We start from the raw sequence: 26,241 nt of genomic DNA, 5'->3' as shown, positions 1-26,241 counted from the left end.
TATGGTAAACGTGCATTTATTCACAGTTGATTTATTTCCTTTAGATAAGTACGTAATTGCTCAAAATTACATAAGAATCTATGTAGAGATACACATTTCTATCTTCATTTTGAGGAAACACCGATCTTGGCAAAAATCTGGCATTATTTTAAAATGAACTACTGTTGGTAAGAAGGCATACTTCAAGACTTTTGTGTCCTGTACCTGTTATTCTTTCTTTTTAAATTAAAATTTAAAGAATTTTCAGAAATTTAACTATTGCTGCATTAAGTGAATAGTCTTTTGAAGATGGGCCCTGAAAGCAGTTGAACTTTTAAGCTAAAATGCCTCCAGAGCCACATTTTACTCGTTAAGTTATGACTGGCTTAAATTGTTAAGACTACTCACTGATGAGAATTTTAAGAAGTGGACAAACGCAGACCATTTTGGTATTATGAAATTGACACAGACCTGAATACAGCATTCCTCCACTGAGCTGAGGTCATAGTACACTTTAAAAATACAAATAATTATTTATTGAATCATGAGTCTTATTTGTATAATAATCCCAAAGTGTTTAAAATATGCTTCTAAAACAGGAAGTGGGTAACTGCAGAATAATTCCAGACTTGACTATTAGTGTCAAACAGTCATTCCTTACAAATAATTCTGTTGGTGCACTGGCTTGAATGATTTCAGCAATGTCATTTTGCAGGAGTGATCCACACTTTATACAAACAGAGACTGTATTACTTGAAAATTCCCAAAATAGGAAGTTTAGAAAGCTGTCAAATGCTTCCAAATGAAAAATATAGGTCTATTTCTGGCCCTCTTCCACACCCTTAAAGGTGGAATTTGACAGAAGTCCAAAGGTTCAATTTACAAACTTTGACAAATTATTAAGTTAAAACCATTTTCTTTGGGGGAAATGGGGAAAAGTACCTGTAAAACCTGTATACAAAATTCCAGCTGCCTTTTTATAAAAGTACTACATTCCTTAGATTAAAATCATAAAATTAAGGTGCAAGAGGTTAACAAAAATGAACTAAAGAGTTTTATTGACATCACAGTACATTCAAGAATAATTTTAAGAACATTACAGCTGAAAGAGAATGGCATGTTTATAGTCTTATGCACTATTTTTTGGAAAAAAAAAAGTAATACAAAGAAATTCTATTAAGTAACTCGCAGCAGCATTTGGAAAAAGTACACCTATTTACAGATTAAAAAAAAAAAAAAAAAAAACCTCTGGTTTCACCTACACAGCCACAATGTGCCTCTATAATGAGACAAGCCCTTAAAACTCATGGAATTTTTTAAACAACATCATGGCATTCTGGCCACATCATTCCTCAGCGTTTACGACGGGGAGGGGTTGTTGATCTGAAAGAAAAAAACGGGAAAGACAAAATTTAAAAATAAAAATGTATTTTAAACTAAAGAATCTGCAATTCTAAATAAATATTATTATATAGGATTTCTAAAATTACTTAAGACTATGATCATTTATCAAGTACCAAACTGAGTTTATTAAAGAGAGAGAAGAGAAAGGACACTTTCAACTTTGAATAAATTCAGTCAAATTTTTAAAAAATCAGACAAAATACTTTAAAAAGTATACTACCTTGATCGGGACTTAGACTTGTGTTTGCGGCTTGCCTTCTTACCAGACCTTTGAGATTTCTCCATGGATCGTGATCGACTATGTTTAGGCTTCTTAGCCTTCTTTTCTTTGCTACTTCCTGGAGATTCAGAACTGCTCCTTCCACTAGAATCAGAGCCTGAATGCTTTTTACTATCTTTGGTAGTACTTTTCTTACTATCCTGTCTAGAATCATGTCTTATGATTTTAACAGATATAGAACCACTCCTAGAGAATGTTCTTTCACTTTCTCTTTTCCTTTTTAATCTATCATCCTGACTACTGAATTTAAAATCTTTTTCTTCTCTTTTTGGTTTTTCTTTTCTTTTATCCTGTTCACGTTCCCTTTCTTTGTCTTTCTTTTTCTTATCTTTATCTATACTTCGACTTCTCTCTTTTTTCCTCTCTTGTTCTTTAGCCTCACCTTTATGCTTATGACTGCTCCCACTAAGATTTCCACGCTGATCATCGATTTTACGCCTATCTCGACTCCTACTGCGACTGGAACGATTGGTTCGCCTATCTCTTGAGCGACTTCTACTTCTACGTCTCTCTCGGGAAGGACTTCGATTTCTTCGTCTTTCTCTTTCAATGCTATTTCTATTAGATCTTCTCCTATCTCTAATCTTTACCCTAGCCCTATTGCTCTCTATTTTAATCCTGCGAGAGTAACTTCTACTCCTACTACGTCTAGCTTTAATTGTTGGAGATCTACTCCTACTATGTCTCTTTTTCCTTTTTGGAGAAGAAGACCGAGAAGAAGTGTGACTACTACCTGAGCTAGAACTGTATGAGGAGCTAGAGACAGTATTACTGGTACTACTACTTCTACTATTGCTACTGGAACTACCGCTACTAGAACTTCCTGATCTACTCCTTCCTTGTTTCTCTTTTTCTTTATGCTCTTTTTTGGGTTCTAAAACTGATGTAGTTTCACTTGGAGTTCTTTTCTTTTCATTAACCACATCACCGTCTGCTTCTCTTGCTTCTAATAGTGATAAGCTATTTTGCTCTTTATGAATAAATTCATTCATCTCTTTTGTAACCCTTTCTGTTTGTTGCTTTTCTTCTGAAAGAGAAAAGACAAAAAAAAAACAAAAACGCTCATACTACCAAATTTCAAACTATCAGATTATTAGTAGAATGTGAGACATGTAAGTAATTAAAATTTTTGTAGTAGCTACGTTAAAAAGGTAAAACAAAACATGTGAAACCAATTTAAATACCACTTTATTAACCCAACGTAAATAAAAAAATTGTCTTTTTAATATGTAACCAATTAAAAAGAATACAGAATTTTGCCTTTTTTTTTTTTTGGTATAAAGTCTTTGAAATCCAGTGTGTGTATTACACTTAGAGCACATCTCAGTCTGGGCTAGCTATATTTCTAGTGCTCAATAGTTATGTGTAGCAAGTGACTACTGTCTTAGTGCAACAACAAAATATTAAAATGTATAGGTTCATGTGAAGAAAATACTTCCCTTTTGTCCAGTTAAACAACTTTAAGATTAGTAAGCTCATAGAGAATTTTTAGGTGCTTTTATAAACCCATTAATTAAAACAAAACAAAAATAACAACGCAAAATAATCACCTTTCAAATTTGTCTAAATAAGATATTCAAGAGAAATTCTAAATGAATATTTTCATTACTCCTATCATGTGTAAATTCTTAAATTATACTCAAAGTATTTTAAAATAAAAACTAAAAATTATCATCTAAAACTTAAAGTACTGCCTTTTCAATAGTCTTACAAATATATTTCCCCAAATTAAGTCTTCTTTCTTAACTCAAGTATTTTAACAAAAAATAAAAATATATTAAATAGTTTGGCTTACAGTCACTGAAATTAATGGTTCCTAAAGCCAAAAAAAACTGTTTACCCTTTATAAATTGCCACATTTGAATACAAAAATTAATCTCAATTTTAGTATGGTAAAACTTTCAGTTACATTACATTCTATTCATGATTAAGTCTCAATTTTATCCTTTGGTATTTTTAGGTTGGTTAAACAATAAAAACAAATACAAGCAAAAGTGGTGCAAAACTAAGTAACTCTAAAAGATATACCTTCCATCTGTTTATCATGTAACAGCTGCTGTTCTTTTTCCTTTCTCCAAAAAGCTTCCTGTTTTTGCCGGATTCGGTGCCGTAATTCCTCATCATCCGTGTCAGATGACTCAGAGCCTCTGTCACTCCTCTCATCTTCACTGTCTCCTGATCCATAACCACCCAGTCCACCTGCATGCATAAAGCCCAGTCTATGATATGGAAAAATTATACTATATGCTAAAAACTTTTTAAGGTCTGAGAAGAAAGCCCATCTCTCTCTTTACTGCTTTTTCTTGGAAGAATATGCTTATTCGGGGTGGGGAGAAGTATAAATTCCACAGCTTAACAGAGTTCATAGCACTCCTATGCAAATGGCTACTTATTCTTTCTGGAATACTTCACGTATTTCTCACCATAGAAGAATCGTGAAATGTTTTGTTTCACTGTCCATGCTAACAAATAAAACCACTTAACAAGGCAATAATAATGCCTCACTAAAGCCTAATCAATTCAAATACCTTAAAAAAAAATTTATGATGACCCTGAAAATGTTTCTAAAATTAAGTATTTCATTGTTCAAAGCTTAGAAATCCCAGGTAGCCCACAAAGTACTTTTTCCTTAAAATAATTAGAGCACTGTAATTCTCACTGGTACAGAAACGGTACTGGTGCTACAACTACTCCCCACCCTGAAGTGACCCAAATAGTAATCATAACAAAATCACATGGGCATTTGTTCAATTTCTTTTGATCCTCACAAAGATTAATTTCAAATGAAGATGTGGAAAAGGCAAATTCAAGCTTTTATGGCCTTGATTATACATATCATGCAAATGGCAAATTATGGACACATCACTACGATTATACCATGATGGTAAGATAAAAACCCTTTCCTCTGTTAAAACTTAACTTCTGCAACACAATTTATATAAAAGTCATTAAGAGCATTAAATGGATAGGTTCTTCCCTCAGGTATATTTGCAATAATTCTGAAAGTAACCTTAGATATATTATGGCTAAATTATGAACTATTAAGTACAAACTATATACACGTTTTATTGGAACAGTTAAAGAGGAAATCCTCTATTACAACTTGTACCAATAAACTACAAATCATAGATCACATTTATAATATTCCTACCGTAAATGTTTAGTTAAAAAAAGGTAAACCTTTTACAGCCTGTTATAACCCTAAGTCCTAGGTTTTATAAACTGAGTAGGAATAGTACAGTTTCAAAACAGAACATGTAGAGAGACAAAGGTAAGTGTGACTTTTTTCCCTTTAAGGCCCTCTCACAAATAAGGAGAACACTTACCGAGTCCAGTGAGGGAAGCCAGTGCACTGGACTGTGCCAGCTGTTTTGCAGGAGCTTTGTATCACATCAACAACAGGAACAACATGTTAACACAAATAGCCACGATTTCATAGTCATGAGAGTCTATGGTATTGTTAAATCTACTACTATTGCTGCTTTTTGGGGAGAGAAGAAACATTAAAAACATAACATTCATTTTAAACCAGTAGCATGTCTGGCTTTGAAATAAAAATTCGAATGTGAGCTGAAATAGGTTTATAATGAGGAAAATGTTGACTAGTATATTTGTATTTCTATTTCTGAGGTATGGCCCATAATTTAACTTGTTTTCGGTATATTTTTAAAATATTACTTAAAATATGGAGGGGGAATCACCTGCTTCTATAAGAATCATAACTGGTAATCAGTGAATAAAATGGTGAAGGTTCATAATTCAATTCATTAGTCAAAATAAATTAATATTAGGAAGTCAAACACTGATACCATTGTATATATGAAAAAAAATCACGTGAAATAAAATCAGGAATCTTCCACAGTATACTTTACAGGACAACAGTATGACTGCCAATTTGTGCTCAAATTGGTCAGATGAAACAAGGGTATTTGTATAGTTTTAATATGGTGTCTATGATTCTATGTCTATGAATCTAACCTTTCCCAAAGAGTTAAAACATGCAAGAGGAGAATATTCAAAATATCTGATAGTAATTCAACAAGGACAACAAAAAAAGTCCGTAATAGCCACCAAAACCAAAATCAAAACACTCCCACAAAACCAAGAACACCCACAATATACCTTTCGTTGCTTTCCGGTGTGCATCTTTGGCTACATAATAAATTTCTTCGTCTGTCACATCCAGTAGAATTTCAGTCAGAAGCATTTTTGTCAGCAACATCTAAGGAAGAGTATTTTATAAATAGTTTCTAATTTAATTACTATTGTTACTAATACAATTCGACATTTTCAAAAAAACTTAAATAGCAAAGTCATTTTACCTAACACTTTTTAGATGTGAGATCCCATCTGCCATTCCAAGGAATACACTATCTTGAAAATTATGCTAAAATATCAAAACTTAAAAAAAATTCAAAATCATATGGATTAAAAAAAAAATAACAGGAATTTATCTGTGTAATAGAGATACTGAACTATAATTCTAAAAACAAAACATGAAAAAGTCCCTTTCAACAAAAATTTTCATAGGTTATTTTAAGTAGAAAGGGTTATCCTTTCCTTTAACAGCACTATTAATATGCAGCACTCTAGTTTACGTCACTTAGATTAGCCCTCCACTCTAGGTTAGATAAAAAAAATCTAAGGGGGGGGAGACAAGGAAGACAAGGAAAAGGCAGTCACTCCATTCTGCCAGATGAGGTCCCTTTTATTCTTTATTACTATAATAAACTAATAAACAATTAACAATCCTTTAGTAAGAATTAACATGATACAAAATCTATAGTACACTAGACTTGAAATAAGGGCTGGCTACCAAAAAGTTTGAATTGTGGACTGTATTAGTTAGCCCTTAAACTCTCTTGGCTCCAGATTACTCCTCTATTAAAATGACAGAATGAACTGGTATCTCCCAAATACATTACAAGGATCACTGGTCTTTCAATATGGGAAGCACAGCCTATTAATATATTCCCAACTCAAGAAGTGACAATATATATCACAGATATCAAAGGTTTTGAAAAATATTGCAATAAATATGTTTAACTATGTTCAACCCAGTTTAATTCTTTTAACCTCAGTATTTCTATTTCAAAAAACACACTTTAGAAAATAACAAATGAATGTCTTTTGGGTTTCACATAGAACACTGATTAATTACAACACTGGTATTAAGATATGGGCTTAATAACAACTTTATAGGCTGTGGTTTTGTATTGTGTTACTGGATTTTACAGACATTTATCCAACAAATCTATATATTAACATTTAATAACTGTTTTATCAGTTTTGGTTTAAACGTTTAAAGATAGTCAACCAACAGATTTTTTAAAATTACAAACAAAATAAATCTTTGTATATGGTAAGAAATTTAATATTCTACCATTTGATACTCTTTCTCTTCTTCAGTCATTTCTGGTTCGCTTTGCTCTTCTTGAGGAACGGGAGACGGACTTCTGGTGACTTTTCCGCTGCTTGTGACCTCAACATTTTCAGTGTCTTCATCTTCCTCATCACTATCCTATTAAAAGTAATAATGTGAGTAGGACAAATTCATGTTTAGAATGTAAAGCCATTATCTTATATATCAAAGTTTTAAAATATGAAATTAAAAACAGTTTATGAAATAGAATTATAAAAGTGAAATTGCTCTCTAAATTACATTTTTATACTATGGTTTTCTTTTGGCAACTTAAAATTTGTTACCTGGGAAGAAATATAAGAATATAAGATGGCTTATGAAAATAAATTATTTTAATGAGTTTTTCTTAGATGATTTTAACCTTATTTTGTAAAGTACTAGAATACTATCATGCCCAGAGACTGATTTTATATCCATTATATAAGAAAATAACAAATAATCATATGGCTATGAAATGAGTGGCTTGTAGAAATATTATTTAGTGTAACTAAATACAGCTACATATTGTATTTAAACTATTTACCTAAATCATGTGATTTACAACAAAAACTCTCTAGTCGCTTCCAAGATCTCAGCTGGCTTTGCAACTTGGTGAAACTTGCTTCTTTTCAGCTACATAGTGAATAGGTGAGAAATGAAGTCTACTTCAAACTGACAAAATGCCAGCAGTTTGTATGGTTTTAGGTTTTCTATATCCAGGAAGCAAATACTAAAAACGGAATTCTCATTTAGGCAAAGAAGTGTCCCATAGTCATTCTTACCAATCCTACTAAGTAAAGAAATAGGTGATCACCTATATATTCAGGAAAAAATATTGAACCAGGGGAAGAATATGTGTAACACAAGTCCAAAGGCATTTGGGAAGAGAGAGCAGGAGGATAACTCCGAACAATTTTTTTTGACATTAAAAAATCAAATTTGGAAAGCTACGCCATTTAAAGATTTTTAAAAGAGTAAGCCACAGGGGTATTATCTGTTGTTTCTCAGTTTCATAACATCCAGAACAAAACCTAGTTTTGGTATGAGTCTTTTCAGAAAAATAAAAGTAATTTATGATATTTATGGAATTTAAGCAAAACTAATGTCTGCTTAAATCTTGTCTTGCTGTATTTGAGATTTATTTCTGAAAAGTGGTAAAACAGAGAGAGGAAGACCCACTTCCTGAGTTGCAGTCAGGCCAATGCCATGGCTATTTTACCAGCTAAGGGCTCATTATTCCTAAGTTTAAAAAAAATTCCTAAACCACTCATGCCTTCTTAACTGATGAATGAAGATCGAAAGATTCAAAACTTGTTACTTTCAGTGTTCATGTCAAAAACAATGAATGTTATTACATCCTTGGGGTATAAGTAAATATTTAAATGCTCAAAAAAGGCAGATAATTATTTATCTCTTATCATTTTAACTTAATTTTGTTTTACAATCTACCATTAAGAAGTTAGTTTAGTTGTACTGCAACAAAGAATATGGATTTGTTTGTCAAGATGAGCCCTATCCAGCATCCCACTATACAATTTCTCTCTGGAATGAAATATTTTATAAACTACTGGCTCCCCCTTTTTCCCTTATTCTACCCTCCTGAACACATACATATAAACACAATCCTTAACATACTTACTGCAAGTAATCTCAGGAGCATTACTCTAATACTCTTCTAGAGGCTAATGTACTTATTTATTTCAAAAAACTTTTCAAATAACAATATTTTCACATGGAGCTTCACAGGGATTCTACTTACAAATTTACTTCTCTGAGGTAAACGAGGGCCATCTCCTCCCTCAGCATCTTCGGTGGCTTTCTTTTCTTTTTTGGACAATTGTGAACGCTGTTGTTCCATTCTTTCTTTCTCCAGTTTCTTCTGTTTTTCACGTTCCATTTTTTCAAGACCTTCACGAATCCAAGCTGGAAGAGTCCTGCGTTTTACTGCATCTGTAAAATTTTTTACAAGTCAGTTAAATGTAACTCAAAAACATATGAGTTCCACATTCTTGAATATCTACAGACAAAACCTTTGTGAGTAAACACAAAAAAGAATTTTGGTACCACCTGAGTTCTTGTAACAAATACTGTCACTTTCCACCAAGATAATGGTAATAAAAACAATCCATTAAACAACTTTAAAATCATCATCAACAGCAGCAATGAACACTGTGTTACTGCTTACAACATGCCAGGGCACTGTGAAAGCACATTAAATCATGTCATTTAATCCTTACAAAAAGCCACTGGAGATGACTACCACTGATCCTTTTTTGCAGATGAGGAAACTGAGGCTCAAAAGTAAAAGTGAACTGCCCAAGATTATATAGCTAGTAAATAGTGATGTGGGCTGATTCAGAGCCAAACTCTTACACTACACTGCTTCCTAAAACGTGAAAAGAGAACATAGTAAAACAAAAGCATTAGTGTTCCTCACACTGAATAAGAATTCATTTGAACAAGTATTTTTCAGCAAGTTTAAATAAAAGGCAGTAAGTTAAAATCTTCCTAAAATGTCTACTCTGTGGTCCATTAAATGCTGGATGATTTGGGGCTTTCCAAATAAAAAGTGGCATAAATCTGTAACTTGTCACTGGAAATAAGTTAGCTCTAAGAGGATGTTTAAAATTTTTTATTGTCTACCTCAATATTTATGGGAAATAAAATAATCAAAATGAAAAATTAATCTGGCAGCAATGTATTAGATGAACTTAGAGAAAAAAGAGACCAAAGACAAGAGAGCAATTACAAGGTTTTTCAAAAAGGGCACTGCTCATATATTGATTAGTACAATGTTTCAAATTGTCAATATTAAAGGAGATATCATAAATTTGGTCATCATAAATTTAAATTTTATCTCTAAATCTGGAGTTTAAGGTAAAGATTTATTTTAAAGAATATTATTTAAAACTTTTGTATTTTAGGACCAGTATCTTATTTTTTAATATTTCTTAAGGTTTGTGATTATAAAATAGGGCTTATCAATTCCTACTATATTAAAGGAATTTAAAAAACAATTTAAAAAAACATGAAGGCTTATTATTAGCTTGATGCTACTGCTTTTCAAGTAAGTAGTTTTTTTCCCTGTTTCTCAAGTTGACTGGGGTTTTCAATTTAGAGGACTTTATAAACTAGGAGAAGTAAACAAGATCCATGATCAAGAATCATGCAATTGTGGCTCACTAAACTTAGTTAAATAGCTACCAATTTGTGGAGGCTCCTGCTTCACAGGAAGTGCAATAGGTGAACGCTGCCGATCCCTGAATGATGATGGCCTTTCTCTTCGATTCTGGGGAGGTGCCGGAGGTCCTGGAGGTCCTGGTTGCCAATAAGGAGGATGAAATCCACCTTGCGGTGGACCAAAAGCAGCCCCATGCTGAAAGAGTATTGCAGTTTATTTTTCTTCACATTAATACAATATACTCTCTGGGACACACGCGTGTTATGAACTGGGACAGTAGAAATCCATGTGTGCAGCAAATCCAAGAATTCCATGGTTCTAATATCCACCGATATTTCTGTAACCCCAAGAATCTAAGCTTACTTAGATTTTCTGCCCATATAAATGCAAAGAGCCTTCTAAAAGCCAAATGATACACTATTTTCAGGAAGTAAATAAAAGGATATATTCTGAATCCTTTTTTAAATTTCCACCATTATAAAAGTGCCAATTTTTTAGAACTAGTAAATACCAGAAAATTTTTTTAACAATTTCAACTTCCTACTTCTAGTCAACTTAAGTCATTTCCATAATCTTGCAAAAAAAAAAAAAAAAAAAAAATCTATGTTTAAGCAAAGGTAGAAATTACCAAATCATCACATTAAATATTTTTGCAATTCTGCTATTTTCAAAGGTTTTTCTATGCCAGCTGCCAACAGAACTTTTTGACTTGCTAAGTATGGGGACCTATGAAGCAAATGTGTAAGAGAAAGCTCCCTGCTACTAACGTTCTTCAAAAACAAAGCAAAACAAAAACTGTCATCTGTATACCAATTTTAAGTATACAATAAGTTTCTGATTATGTATGAATAAGAGGCTAGTCTCAAGGTGAATATTGTTTACATTTATGTCCATTATCAAAGTCATCATTCACTTAGTTCAATAAAAAGTTTGGTATTTTTCAAAATTTTAAATTATGAAACTCCATTTATAAGGTAGCAACCAAACCAATTATTTCAAAATGACACCTAGCACTATAATTTAAGGGTAGAACCTGCAGAGTAGATGGAGAAAATAAAGTCCCACATAATGACACTATTCCCCATAGAGTTCTATGTCCCTAGGAATGAACTGGATGCTACAAAAGGAAATTATGTACAATTCCATTAACACATCATGTCAGAATGGAAAAAGAAAAAAAAAGACAACACTAAAAAAACTGTCACAATTCTGTGTATTAAAAGGAACTGCACCTAGGAAGATGACCTACATTGTTCATGTATTTTATGCACATCTTAACCATAATCTATTATTGATAAATAATGTATTCAATTACTGTGCATTTTCTAAACTTTATTTAATATTTAAATACGCCACTTTCAAATTATAAATGAGAAAACATCATACAGCTCTTGCACTTTCATATTTTTCATTTTATCCAACTTTTTCCCTAAAGACCCTTTATACCACTTTCCTAAGCAAATAAAAAAATCAGAAAAAAAAAATTATTTCAATACTCAAAAACTGTTAACTTTTCTGAGACATAAAAAAATATGCTTATCTGTACAAGCCTGAAAAGTGAAACACACATCTTAGGTTCTCTTGATGAGACACTTCCAAAGAATGGATTACGTGCACATCTACAATATTAAAGCAACAAAATATCTTTCACCTGATAGTCAAACTGGTTCACTGGCCCCACTGCAAAATTATCGGGTGGTCCACCAAAGTTGTGATTGTTCTGGTTAAATATATGCCTGTTGTCAGGGGCAAATTCCCCACTGTCCTGACTGTTGCTGTCTTCGGAAGGAGGAACAATGTCCATTGGGCCTGGTGTTGGTGGCATCCATGGCTGCTCTGGAGGGGGGTGTGGGGGTTGCTGATGCATTCCCCATTCTATTTAGGATTTAGGCATAAAAACATTCAACAGGGGGTTATAACAAAATCAACACAAATTGTTATGATTTCAAGAAAGTTAGATTTTCAGTAAAGAAACATAAAAAGTTTATGACTTCTTGGTCAAATTCCTTTCGTGTATCATAATAAAAAGAAGCAATGAGTTCAACTGTCTTATAAATAATCCAAATGAGCTAATTCCATCTACTCTAGTTCATACCCTAAACAAATGGAAACCAGATGCCCAAAATTATTTTTAATGAATGTAACAAAATCCAAAGTAATTTTTTCATTGAATTTTTTCTATTTTTGTTTAATAACAACACCATAAAAAATAATACCTTGAGATTTTATATAATTTCTTTCTTCCATGTACACATTTATCCTCACAACATCCCTGTGAGGTAGGGAGAAATCAGGTATTATTTTTGCCAATTTCAGGTGGGGAAATTGAGGCACAAAGAGGTAAATCACTTGCCCAGGGTCACAGAAAAAAGTCAGCAGAGTAAAATTAGGTGGTGGAGATGCCAGGGTGAGTCATTCATAAGCTTGAACTCGAGAACAAAAACATTTTCAAACTTGGGGAAATTTGGCATAGCCTCAAGAAAACTAGAAATGAAATACTTCATAGTATCAAAGATTAGAATACACATGATCCTTTTAGTGATGTTAGGGGATAATTTCCTGAGTTTTCCATTCTTACAGTGAGAAACAATAATTATTAATACAGAAAGGGAGATATGACTTCACCATCAGCATATCCAAATGTGGTATTCCTCTATAAATAATTTGAGTGACTATTAAAATTAATAATACGAACCATGGAAAAATGAACTAGCACCAAGGAATCTACATCATACTGTGGAGTAAAAAAACAAACAAAAGAATAAAACAGACAAAAAGTTATCTAAAAAAAGAGGGAAGAAAAAGATAGGTGGATGGTAGGGGCAGAGTATATTTGACAGACTAATTTGTCACATAGTGACACAATTTTCCTTTAATTAGAAACTAGACATGTTTTGCTCTGCCAGTGCTGCTTCTGAAAAGGCCAGAGGTTGCAACAGAGAGACAAAGAATGCTCTCTTCCCTAGATGCCAAGTGAGGTTTCCAGAGTGTTCCCAGCCCCTGTCAGCCTAGGAATGAAGAACCAAGAAAAGAATCAAACTGAGTGGCAGAATGCTAGTAGACTGAGTACAGAATAATTTTAACCACAAAATATCAACGTCAAATCAAATTGACTGCCTATTCTTTAAGGAACATTAATGTCAAGAAGTCATAAAGCTAAGAAAATTTGAACAATTTAATTTCAATCCTCATTTTATTTTTAAAACAAAGTTCTAACACGTGGAAAACATAAACAAACCTGGTTGCCACATTCTGTTGAAGTTTGAATCCCCTTGAAAATTCCCATGATTGTTTGGACCAGATTCCATTGTAGACATATCTTGTCCATTTGGCATCATTCCTGGTGGTTGTTCTACCATGCTTTGCTGTCCTGAAGCTTCTCTTTGGGCAATCCAAGCTTGAGCCAACGCAGCCCAGTCAATCTGGCCTAACATAAATTAACATGGCAAAATTTAGCATTCAGAATATAGAAGCTAAAATAGTGCCATTGCCATATATAGCCTCTATGTCAATCATCTCAGATACTCCTTAGTAGAGATTTGAAATATTACAACTATTAGGCTGAAATGACGTTTAGAAAATAACACTGCAATGAATATCAAAAACTTTCCAAATGTGTAACTGTGACTGGGCAAACCCAATTCTTAGATTTTTTTCCTGAGAAAATACTAGGATAAAGGAAAAATGATAACTATATGAGATTATACTAATTATTTCAAAAAGTGATAACAATTAAACATCCAAAAGTGGATTTGTTCAATTATAGTACAGTCCTACAAGAGAATGCTAATATGGAGCTAATAAAAGGAGATACAGCCTCAAATTAACCCAGTAAGGGCAGAGCAGTGTAATGGTGATTAAGTTAAAAACTGTTAAAGCTGAGTGATAAAGGGGGCTTCTTTATACTTATCTAACTTTGCATATGCTTCCAATGTTCCATAATAAAAAGAAATTTTTAAAATGATTTAATATACCATACAGCTGAATATGATCTATACAGAACTGAAGCTTGAGTCACTCTAAGATTTGAAATTAAAAGTATGCCCTATTTACAAAGGTAGGAAAACGAAGCAATACGTTTTAGAAATTTTCCTTTCTTTAGAAAAACAAGAACTAAGTTTTAAAAAGAAAGGATAAAAATTTCATAAGGCTTTCTTCTCTTTGAGAAAGTCTTCCTAAGGGAAATCCATTACCTACTATAATATGCTATAGCAAGGCTATTTATGAAAATAAATAAATAAATTCTGACCATAAAATGATCTAATAAATCAATCACAATTACAGTTTCCCTAATACTGTTGCCTATCTACCTCCTCTCCCCCCACCCCCAATTCAATTTATTTCCTTACTTGGATCCTGTTGGTGCTGGAATGACTGCATCCACTGTTGCTGGTTCAAGGGCCATTGCTGCCAAGGCTGTCCTCCTTGATCCCACATCCTGACTCGTTAAATATATTTGATTTTCTGTCTTCAACAAATCAAGGACAGTTAAAAAATTAGAGGGTGAATTCTTAAATTTTAAAACATCACACATCAGAAATTATTATACAGTGATACATTTATGTGATCAGAGCTCTAAAATTCTGATCCTAACAGGTTGCTAGAGGCAAGCAGAATTTTTGGGTTGGCAAGAAGAGTAAAAAATTTCATGTAATTGGTTGATCTAAGAGTAAGGTTACAAGCATAGTTCTAACTGATTTAGCTTAAAAATAATAAATGTCTGGAAATCTAATTAAATGAATTTGAAATTTTTTTTTTTAATTCAGATTGTTCATATACCATACAATTATCCAAAGTGTACAATCAACTGCCCATGGTACCATCACACAGCTGTGCATCCATCAACACAATTTTTTTTTCAATTTTTAGAATATTTTCATTACTCCAAAAAAGAAATAAAGACAAAAAAAGGAAAGTCAAATCCTCCCAAACCCCTAACCAACCCCCCTCCACTGTTGACTCATAGTATTCGTATTGTACATTTGTTACTGTTGATGAAACAATGTTAAAATACTACAAACTGTAGTACATAGTTTGCAATAGGTATATATTTTTTTACCTATATGCCCCTCTATTATTAACTTCTAAGTATAGTGTCAAACATTTGTTCTGGTTCATGAAAGAGATTTCTAATATTTGTACAGTTAATCATGGACACTGCCCACCACAAGGTTCACTGTTTTATATATTCCCATCTTTTAACTTCCAACTTTCCTTCTGGTGACATACGTGACTCTGAGCTTCCCCTTTCCACCACATTCACACACCATTCAGCACTTAGTTATTCTCACAATGTGCTACTGTCATCTCTTCCCATTTCCAAACATTTAAGTCCAACTTAGCTGAACAGTCTCCTCACAATAAGCAACCATTCCCCATTCTTTAGCCTCGTTCTATATCCTGATAATTTATATTTCACGTCTATAAGTTTACATATTATAATTAGTTCATATCAGTGAGAGCCTGCAATATTTGCATTTATGTATCTGTCTTATTTCACTCAATATAGTGCCCTCAAGGTTTCCTCAACAACCCATTTTTTTTAAGATGGTTTTGTTCACACACAGTACACTGACATCCTAAGTAAACAATCAATGGTTCTCTGTGAAGCCACGTATCTATATAAGAACATCTATATAAGAACATCACCACTATCTATATAAGAACATCTCCACTTCTTCCACAAAGCAGGAGGAATAGTCAAAGAAGGTAGAGAGACAAAAGAAAAAGAAAAAAGAGAAAAAAAAAAACACGATAGCTGGGAAGCAACAAAAGGAAAGACAGAATTAAACTAAAGTAAATAGTCAGACAACACTGCCAATGCCAAGAGTCCCACAGCCCTCCCTTATGCCCCCCTCTTATATGCATTTAGCTTTGGTATATTGCCTTTGTTACATTAAAGGAAGCATAATACAATGTTTCTGTTAATTACAGTCTCTACTTTGCATTGATTGTATTTTTCCCCCAATACCACCTTATTTTTAACACTTTGTAAGGTTGACTTTGATTTGTTCTCCCTCATGAAAAAACATATTTGTACATTTCATCACAGTTGTAGGACACTCTAGGTTTCACTGAGTTATACAGTTTCAGTCTTTATCTTTCCTCTTTCCTTCTGGTGTCCCACATGCTCCTAACCTTCCTTGTTCAACCATACTCACAGTCACCTTTGTTCAGTGTACTTACATTGCTGTGCTATTACCCAAAATTGTGTTCCAAACCTCTCACTTCTGTCTTTTCCTATCTGTCTGTAGTGCTCCCTTTAGCATTTCCTGTAGAGCAGGTATCTTGTTCATAAACTCTGCTATCGTTTGTCAGAGAATATTTTAAACTCTCCCTCATATCTGCAGGACAATTTTGCTGGATATACCTTGGTTGGCAGTTCTTCTCTTTCAGTATCTTAAATATATCACACCACTTCTTTCTTGCCTCCATGGTTTTGCTGAGAAATCCACAGTCTTATCAAGCGTCCTTTTTATGTGATGGATTGCTTTTCTCTTGCTGCTTTCAGGATTCTCTCTTTGATGTTTGATAATCGGATTAAGAGTCTTGGCACAGGCCTATTCAGATGTATTGTTTGGGGTACACTGCACTTCTTGGATCTGTAATTTTATGTCTTTCATAAGAAATGGGAAATTTTCATTGATTATTTCCTCTATTATTATTTCTGCCCCTTTTTCCTTCTCTTCTCCTTCTGGGACACCCATGACACGTACATTCACATATTTCATGTTGTCGATCAATTTCCTGGGACACTGCTTGTATTTTTCCATTCTTTTCCCTCTCTGTTCTTTTGTGTGTAGGATTTCAGGTATCTTGTTCTCTAGTCCCTGAGTGTTTTCTTCTGCCTCTTGAGACCTGCAGTTGTATGTCTCCATTGTGCCTTTCATCTCTTGTGTTGTGCCTTTCATTTCCAGATACTGCCAGTTGTTTTTCCAACTTTTGATTTCTACCTTATGTACACCCAGTGTTTTCATTATATGCTTCATCTCTTTTGCCATATTTTACGTAAACTTTCTGAATTGATGTACCATTAGTTGTTTCAATTCCTGTATCTCAGCTGAAGTATGTTTGTTCCTTTGACTGGGTCATAACTTCGTTTTTCTTATGTAGGTTGTTGTTTTCTGTTGTCTAGGCATCTGGTTTCCTTGGTTACCCCAATCAGGTTTTCCCAGACCAGAAGAGGCTCAGGTCCCAGAAGGGGGCAATATTCGGTATCAGGTTTCCCTGAGGGTGCGTCTTAGAAGACTGACACACCCTGTGAGGCATCAAGCAGCTGTGCTTTTCCTAACTTGCCCAGCAGTTTGGGTTTGTCAGCCTGTAGCTCCTGACTGGTGTAAGGAGGTGTAGTCTCCTTAGTTTCTGTTTTGGCTATTTTCCCCCAGGCTCTGGGGTCTGGTTCTGAATGGAAGGTGGGCAGTAGAGCTGGGCACCATGTCTTTCCTCTTAAGGAAGATACACCCCCTAGGGAGTGTTCATCTGCAATTAAATAGGTTCTCTGTCTCTCTGACTCTGCTGTCTCCAGCCTTCTCTGAGTCTGAGCACTGCAAACTGAAAATGGCTGATGCTTTTTCTACTGCAGAGCACTGTGAACTGAAAATGGCTGAGGCTTTCTCCACTGAGCTGCTCAGGTTGAGAGAGAAAGGGACAGAAAGCCCCCTCTTTCAGGGCCAGTCTACGGCCCCCAGTTTCACCCGTCAGCCAGAGATAGCACCTGGTCCTCTGGGCTCCCCTCCTGGGAAAAAGAAATTCCCTGGCTTTTCAAGGTCAGTTGTCACTAAAAGCCTCTGTCTGCTTGTTGGGGATTCATAGCTTGCATTGAGCAGTCCACATTTGCCAATTAAAACCCCAGTTGGAGCTGGCCTGAGGTATATTCGCTTGTTCAGAGAGTGCTGCTCTCTATTACAGAGAGGCTTTGCAGTTCGGGCTGCCTTTGGGGAAGCGGGTCCTGGCTTGGGTCCGCAGTTTCTACTCACAGATTCCACACTACGATCTCAGGTATTCCTCCTAATCCAGGTTGGTGCACAATGTGTGGACAGTCACGATTGTCCCCCAGCAGTTACTCCACATCATTTACTAGTTTTTCCTGGTTGTTTATTAGTTGTTCCAGGGGGACTAACTAACTTCCACTCCTCTCTATGCCGCCATTTTCTTCCATCTGAAGATTATTTTTAAAAGTGATTCACTCTTCTTCAACCAAGACTCCTTTAAAAGGAAACCAAATAGCTCTATCTGATGAAGGGAAATTCTTCCTTATAAAAAAATTGCAGATAAATGCAGAAGGTATAACAGAATCAGAAAATCATCATTTTCCTAAAAAATAAATGATTCATGCAAGAATTCAAGCAACCTTAGCAGAAAAGTTAATGGGAAATTGGAAATTCAAAGTTTGCCAAAATATCACCCCTACAGATTATTAGGTATCTCATCATGAGATACAATATTATGTTCCCAGCATCACTATGAATATTCTTGCCAAAATGTTTAACTGAATCCAACTGAGTTTTTGCGTCTCCCTTCCAGTGTAAAGGAATTATAGGGGATAAAGGAACAAGATAAGTAATATAAAAAGAAACAATGAGACAAATCCACAAGGTGAGATATTCACTAAGACCTAGTTTCTTAACATGTAAATACTATATAAAAGGAATAATGGTACTTTATGTTAACAACCATTGAATCTAGATGATGAGTATGGATATGGGAGAGTTAGTACACTAGACTACTTTTCTGTAAACTACTTTGAAAACTTTCAAAAAAAAGTTTAAAATTCCTACAAATCAAGTATCTTTATAGTTGTCCCAATACTGATGTACAACCCTGCTCAAGAACCAATGATATACACAGTGCAGAGGGTATGCTTCTCGTACATTTTTGTATCTCAGGCCTTAGCATATAGCAGGCATTCAAGAAATGTCTACTAAATGAATCCTTCTCTAGTGACCCATCCTCTATTCAAAAAACAAAACAAAGGCAAGCTTTGGTGTTGCAGGTTCACAAAAAATAGGGAAAAGTGGTAAAAAGGAGGTAAGAAACACCAATTCAAATAGGAAAATTGGCTATCACAATTCATACTCTTAAGAGTTTTACAATTCTGGTCTTTGCAGCAGTCTATCAATGGCAGTCTGATCTCTCAGTTTAAGAACACTGAATTAGGGAAGATACATTGCTTTGTTACATAGATTTACTTGAGTCAAATGTACTTGTCTTCTAGCTACACTAACAATCTATTACAATGGCACTGATATAGCCAATTAAGTCACTAAATAGTACTACACTTGAGAACAACTGGATTAAGTCTTATTTCCAAACTAAATATACTTTTTTCTAACTTCTTTTCAGTTTTTCTTCCTTCTCCACTTTTTTCCCTTTTCCAATTATACCTTTGAAGTCCTTTAAAACTAGTCATCAGAACCCTTTGAAAGTAATTTCACTTACAACTTTAATGAAAAGTTAAAAAAATAAAAAAAAGAGGAAACACCTAGCAGAAACACTATCTGTAATTTTAACTGACCTCAGAGATTCACCTTCTGCTTAAAATACAGGTTGATTCAGACTACAGCTTGGAGGCATAGCAGCAAGATTTATGCCCTGAAAAAAAAAGATGATTTTAGATTATGAAATATTTCCTCAAGTTAATAAAATAAATTCTAAAGATGCCATGTGAAAGTACAGTCATAACCAAATTAAGATGGAATTTTTGCTTCCATTAATTTTATAATTTTACCATTATACAGTTAGGGAAGAGAGACATGCCAGAAATGACAAGACAAAGCTTTTTAACATCCTTTTTCTTTCAAAATGTCTTTTTTAAAATTTACTTGAATATTCACAATACAAAACAATGTCAAACAATTTAAGAAACTGACATATGCTGAGAAAAAAAGGAACAAATAACTACATTTCAAAAGATTGCATTCACCTGATTTTAACTTGATACATATAAGGAAATAAAATCCATTAACTCAGATTTTCTGTGTTTAGAAATTTACACTAGCAAGAAAAGAACAGTTTGTCAGTCCCTGAAACTATTTAGTTTCTTCTCATTACATCAACAGCTTTTTAAAGTAGATAGAAAGACAAGTTTATTCATCTTTTTATTTTACAGAAGGTATAATACATCTTGCACATGGTAGGCAATGTATAAACACCAAATGAATACACAAATAGATTTTAAGTGCCTCCTTTTTCTGTTTACTTTTAAAGGCTAATGGTAAGTAAGTCGTTGGGCTGTATTTACGAGAACCAACAAGTCCACATAAGCACTGCTTGCTGTGTTTTCCAAAGCTTTAAGGGTGTATCGACAAGTTCAATGCAAAAATTTTTCTGCCACTGGATATAAACTGAGGCATTATTGCCTCAGTTTTATACGGTGCCTACTGGAGTTGCAAATAGATGTGCACACAGTAAAACCACTTTAATGATGAGAAATGATGTGTACTGACTCCCTATCATCATTTCTAATACCTTTACTTTTTCAAAAATCACTCTAAACAAAGTTTCCTTTTCCGACTCATGTTTAATGGTTATCACAGACTTTTTCAATACTCCTTTTAAGTTTTCTGATTGTCACCTATATTTCAGAGCACAGCTCTGTTTCATGATTCCCAACTGTACCATTCACTAACCATGTAAACTTGGGCAAATTACTCTCTGTAACCCTTGGTTTTCTCATCCCCAAAATGGGTGAAATATTAAGCGTCCGTTGCATAGGGTTGTTGTGAGGATTAAATCAGAAACTTGGCACAAGAACATTCACAGTGGTGGTTAGCATCAATAGCAGGATTTTCTCAGTACCACTTCTGGCAGCACTCCCCAAGGTTACAATTATCAGGGGAAAAAAAAAAGATTGAATAAGCCAAGCTATTTCTGCTCAATTCTTACTTTCTTCTCTAGGGGCAATCTACGACTTGTCCAGATTTCATTTTACCTTTGGAAGAATTCTTCTCTAGTCTAGGTTAGTCTTCCTGTCTCTACTTCACACAACACTGTAAGCTGAATCTTCGACGACTTCAAAGTTTTCCTATGCACAAAGAAGTTTTATTTGCATATTTCCAATGTTTGATTCATATTACTTGTAGCCATTTTTCTGTATGTTTAAACCAACCATTTCTACTTTCACTAACTGAGAAAATTTTTATGGATATTCAAGTAGTGTCTGATATTTATAGGCTGAGAAAAATATAGAAAAAGATGTGGGATTGTAAGAGGCAGCAGAGAATAAAAACACAGCAAAAAAAACCTGACAGTAAAAATCAAAGTGAGAAGTTAGGAGCTATTTAACAAAGTCCTTTAATTAAAACTGGAGATGAGAAATGTGATTAAGCTACAGACGATGAGTGTTGGACGAGGATGTAGGTGGAACTCTAAATTGTCTTTTTGGAAGACAATTCAGCATTACAGTATCTTACCAAAATTTTTAATGCAATTCCTCTGATCCAGCAATTCCACTTCAGGGATTTAAACCATGGATGAATATACTTCCACTGTTAACTAAAAAATCTGCAGCATTTTTTCTAACAGAAACATCTACTTTAAGTGATGTTTAACTAAGGGAAATGGGTTAAATAAATTAGAATGAACCATAAAGTGAACCACTATTCAGACATTAAAAAGGAAAAGATAGATTTTTATATGCTGATGTGTACTAAAATACAAACTATAACATGAAGTGAAAAAACATTACATGAAACAGCATGAATAATGATACCACTAGGGTTTTTTTAAGAATGCAATTATGTATGAAAATTCCTAAATTACAAAAAATTCTTAAAATTAAGACTTTCTATTTTGTGTTCTTCTCAATTCTTTGAATTATTTTATCATGAGTATGTATTTTTTTTAGAAATAAACAGATCTTAAAGTTACGAAAAATCAAAGAAAGCTGTTCAGCACAATCCATAATGACTGACAAAAAAGTAATTAACTGAGATACGGGGCAAGTCACCTGACCTATGTCTCATTTTATTTGGTATTTGGATTAATTTTTTATCATTCTAACTCCTCAAAAGGTATCTCTGATCATAAGAACGAAATTTAAAATTTTGATAAGTTTTGTAGAATTGGGGCAGATTTTAGGTAAGGACTTGGTATAAAACTAAGATTACTCAAATATCTAATAAAAACTTTTGTATGTGTCTTGGAACCTAGCACAATTCTTGATAAGGGTTCATAAATTGTTTTTTAATTAAAGAAAGAGAGTATAAGTGACAGAACTGAAATGGTGGAACTGTAACCCATAACATTCTTTGAAATTTGCCATATAGCTACTGGTTAAATTGTAATTTGAAGGTTTAAAAAAAAAAAAAAAAGTATAAGTTATTTGATGGCAAGGATTTAGAGGCCCTACTCTTTTCTTCCTTAACCCTCACCATAAAATCTTTACTGCTGACAAATATAAGGTAGGTATTTTGTCATTTCATTATGGTTTAATGGAATAATATGCCTTGGACTATTAAAAATTACATATATACACTGATTTAATAATGATTTGGAAAATGATGGCAACTGTTGAAGATGGGCGATAAGTACATTAGGTTTCACTACACTATTTTCTCTACTTTTGCATTGTTTGAAAATTTCTATGATAAGTTTATAGAAGACGACATACAGTTATTTATTACAGAGGGACTGTATTGAATTTTTGTGTGTTTTTGTCTTGGCTCAAACAAGAATCTTCTTGAGGATGTAAGAAACATCTTACAATTCTTTGAATTTTTCATAGTGCTTTGCCCATATTAAGTGGTTAAATGCTTTTACTCATTCACTGATGTAATCTAGTAAATACATTAATATTCAACCACAAAAATAACATTCTAACACTGCTACTACAATTTTATGACATCAAAAATCAATTCCAATTCATCTGGTCTTCTTTTAGGCTCAACCCTGAAGATTTCAGGCTCAGTTTCTCAAGTTCAGATAAATTTAATTATGGAAAAGCCAAGCTGCAGGACTTTCCAAAGAGTATCGCCCTTTATGAGGTCAACTTAACTGCTATTTCCTTGGAAAAATCACTGGGATTTGGAAAGAACAAAGGAGCAATAACCAAAGTTTGCACTGTATCTTCAAAGCCATCACACTGCTGGAAAAGTAAATTTATGACTATCACTAGAAATGACCACAATTTATTTGATCTTTCCCTTAGATGACTCTATATTAGAAAATTCATTACTCTGAGGTTCCTAAAACTATTTGTTTAAATGACAATCATTTGTAAAAGTCATATCATAGACTGTGACAAAGAAATGGATGAAAATAAAAATGTGTTTATTTTAAAGCCCTTACACATAAAATTGCAAAATCAAAGATACAGAAACACACCTATTATTTGATGCATACAGTGGATTACTGCTCATGTCAGACATAAGCCTCAGAGACCACAAAATGTAACAACCCTCTTCAATCCTGCTATTTCGTCCTGCATACCAGCTGACTGACCTCAAATTCAAAAAGAATTCATTTATCCAATTCAGGTTACTTGGAAATGGCACAGGTTAATCTTTGTAACCATTTGCAATGTGGTAAAAACTTTTTGCTACTTGACATGGCATGTACTTTAGCATATACTGGAATATTCTGCTGCTGTAGCTCAAGAAAAGTGCTCACAAAATACTGGAAAATTGAGTAGTTTTAGGGTAGATTAAAAAATAGCAACAATTGAAAAATAAATGTAAACACGGGGCCTAAAATAAACAACACTACAATAACCAACAAGCATCTGGTAATGCCAAGAAATAAGGAAGTGCTCAAAAAACATGACATACACTGATACAGACATGTTAAAGGAGCACAGGAGACAACTGAAAAGGCTCCCAACAGCTAAAACTGGAATAATTTGAGCAATAAAATAAAGTAGTATTGAATTATAATCTGAAACATGAAATATACATGAGTCAATACTGATATAAATGATTAAATAAATACATGGGAGGAAAGAGACAACTGTCCATGCAGAATTCCAAACAAATTACACAGATACTATACCATAAAGGAAACTACCCTACTCCTTAAACATAGGCTGCATATAGCAACTTCCTTCCAAAGAGGACAGCAAAAAAAAAAAAAAAAAGAGGGGAAAAAGAGTAACTTCACAATGGAGAAATCTGCCAAACACTATTTCAGACATTTTTGATCATGGTAAGAATCAACAGTGATAAATCATGTTGATAGTATGGAGCTCTGATATGATGTGATAAAGATAGTATACCTCTGTGATCTTTCTCCCAAAAATCCATAACCCCAGTCCAATCATAAAAAAAAACATCAAACAAATTCCAATAGAGGGGCAACCTACAATATACCTGACCAGCTTTCAAAACTGTCAAGGGCATCAAAACCAAGGAATGTCTGAGGAACTGTCACAGCCAACAGGAGTCTAAGAACACAGGAAACTACAAGTAATGTGGTGTCCTGGATGGAATCCTGGAACAGAAAAAGGAAATTAAATAAAAACTGAAGAAATGTGAATAAACTACAGACTTTAGTTAATAATAATATATAAATATTGATTCATTAATTTTAACAAATGTACTTTACCCACCATACTAAGTACTTAAGTATGATGCTAGTAAAAGGAGAAACTGTGTAGGGCTACATGGAACTGTTAAGACCTGCTCAATTTTGCTCTAAATTCAAAAGGTTCTAAACTGTAAAGTCTACCAATATATATTTTTTTTCTTTTAGGTTGAGTCTCTCAGGACCATCTTTAAATAAAAGATTTACTGTTACTTCTCCTATAGCCTCTTGATACTTTACAAAACGACCCCACAAGAGACTAGTGTTCTGGTTTGTTTTTGTTGTTTTCGCCTTGTTGCACTCAGATGATAAATCCCAAGCTTATTTTGATGGGGGGGGGATTAATAAGCAATTAAGATCTTAAACTAGAATGCTAATTTAACAAGCTTTTCTATGAATTAACAAGCGACAATCAAAATTTGTCGAGTGCCCATTATCAGATGAGAGCAATAGCCACTATAGATTATAACTAAAAATATTGAATACTGCCGCTTTCCCTCATAAAACTTAACGCATAATCTCCATCATCGGATAAGAACACAAGAAAAATATAAACTAAGAAACCGAATTAGAGTCAACAGGAAGAAGTCACCCTTGGGCGCGCCTGCGTAGTCGGCGCCTCACTGGGCTTAAGCTCCAGGTCCCGGCCCCCGCCTCCCCCGCCCCTTAGCACCCCCTGCCCATAAGGGGCTTCCCACTGCGCACGCGCAGTGCTTAACGGACGGTCAGAACCCAACAATTAGTATGTTTTCATCCGAGAGGCAACTATCGTAGTTAGACAAAGGAATCATGAGCACTCTCTTTAACAGTAATATTTCCTTTCACGGAAAGCACTTCTCTGATCCACCAAGTCAAGCGGACACAGCTGCTTTAAGGGGTTGAGGTTCCAGCGATTGCGCCAAACAGCCACAGAAACCAAGAGGGTCGTAATGGCCCGGCAAGTCCTCAGGTGTGATTTTTCACCACTTACTCACTCCCGTTCTGGAACACTGTTGTCGCCACCGCTCCCGCAATACCTTCTCCAACCCGTCCGATGCTTCTACTTCTTCACGAACAAGACAAGATGGCGACCAGTTTATCTCACCCGGAAGTGAATAATAATAACATCCGTTTGTCTCCCGAAGCCATTTTATCCCTAAATCTATTCTACGAACACGTGACTGTGCCCGACTGAGGCGTTCCCACGCCATTTTTGGTATGGGCATAAACATCTGAACTCTGTAGCCAACATCATGCAACTCTCTGAACAGTCCCACTCGTTGTCTCTTCTTGTAGCCGGTGCCATGCCCAACCCATTTTCATCTCTGCAGTGGGCAGAAAGCCAGGAGCCTAAGTATTTTAGAGAGCGTCCTCAAATTTTATACCTTAGCAAAGTATACCTTTAAGGGGAAGGATGTTCGCCCCTAGGAACACTCTTTCAGAGGACGCTGAGTTCGCCGCACCACTTTGGGACTACGGAGGGTCCCCAGGGTAAAAGAG

The 26,241-nt window shown here is 34.3% G+C and overlaps 1 protein-coding gene across 10 annotated transcripts; it reads right to left on the bottom strand.

Moving 5' to 3' along the window:
- Nucleotides 1-25,842, bottom strand: PNISR (PNN interacting serine and arginine rich protein). Of its 10 annotated transcripts, none has more exons than XM_037842768.1 (15): nt 25,737-25,842; nt 24,549-24,669; nt 21,176-21,268; nt 19,760-19,836; nt 14,595-14,713; nt 13,484-13,672; nt 11,897-12,120; nt 10,269-10,440; nt 8,824-9,014; nt 7,047-7,184; nt 5,786-5,885; nt 4,990-5,043; nt 3,692-3,862; nt 1,604-2,690; nt 1-1,362 (listed from the first exon to the last, which is right to left on the bottom strand). In XM_037842768.1, exons 5-15 carry the CDS (start codon nt 14,680-14,682, stop codon nt 1,332-1,334), a joined length of 2,445 nt encoding a protein of 814 aa, XP_037698696.1. In that variant the 5' UTR covers nt 14,683-14,713; nt 19,760-19,836; nt 21,176-21,268; nt 24,549-24,669; nt 25,737-25,842; the 3' UTR covers nt 1-1,331. The 10 variants fall into 10 exon arrangements, with proteins under 10 accessions (XP_037698696.1, XP_037698698.1, XP_037698695.1 ...); XM_037842770.1 differs by having other exon boundaries at nt 24,542-24,669; nt 25,733-25,830; XM_037842767.1 differs by having other exon boundaries at nt 25,733-25,830.
- Nucleotides 25,843-26,241: the final 399 nt, after the last annotated feature.

This window comes from Choloepus didactylus, chromosome 7 (assembly GCF_015220235.1).
Source record: "Choloepus didactylus isolate mChoDid1 chromosome 7, mChoDid1.pri, whole genome shotgun sequence".
In the NCBI taxonomy this organism is placed as follows: domain Eukaryota; kingdom Metazoa; phylum Chordata; class Mammalia; order Pilosa; family Megalonychidae; genus Choloepus; species Choloepus didactylus.
Note: the sequence above shows the minus strand (reverse complement) of the source record. Positions and strands in the feature narration are given on the sequence as shown.

Bases quoted from the DNA above. Each gene is read 5' to 3' on its own strand.
- PNISR (XM_037842768.1), bottom strand. From the start codon at position 14,682: ATGTGGGATCAAGGAGGACAGCCTTGGCAGCAATGGCCCTTGAACCAG. The intron at 13,673-14,594 runs GTAAGGAAATAA...AATTTATGTTAG, and splicing joins CCAGCACCAACAGGATCCAA to GCCAGATTGACTGGGCTGCG. The intron at 5,886-7,046 runs GTAGAATATTAA...ACTCTTCCTTAG, and splicing joins AAGAGAAAGAGTATCAAATG to ATGTTGCTGACAAAAATGCT.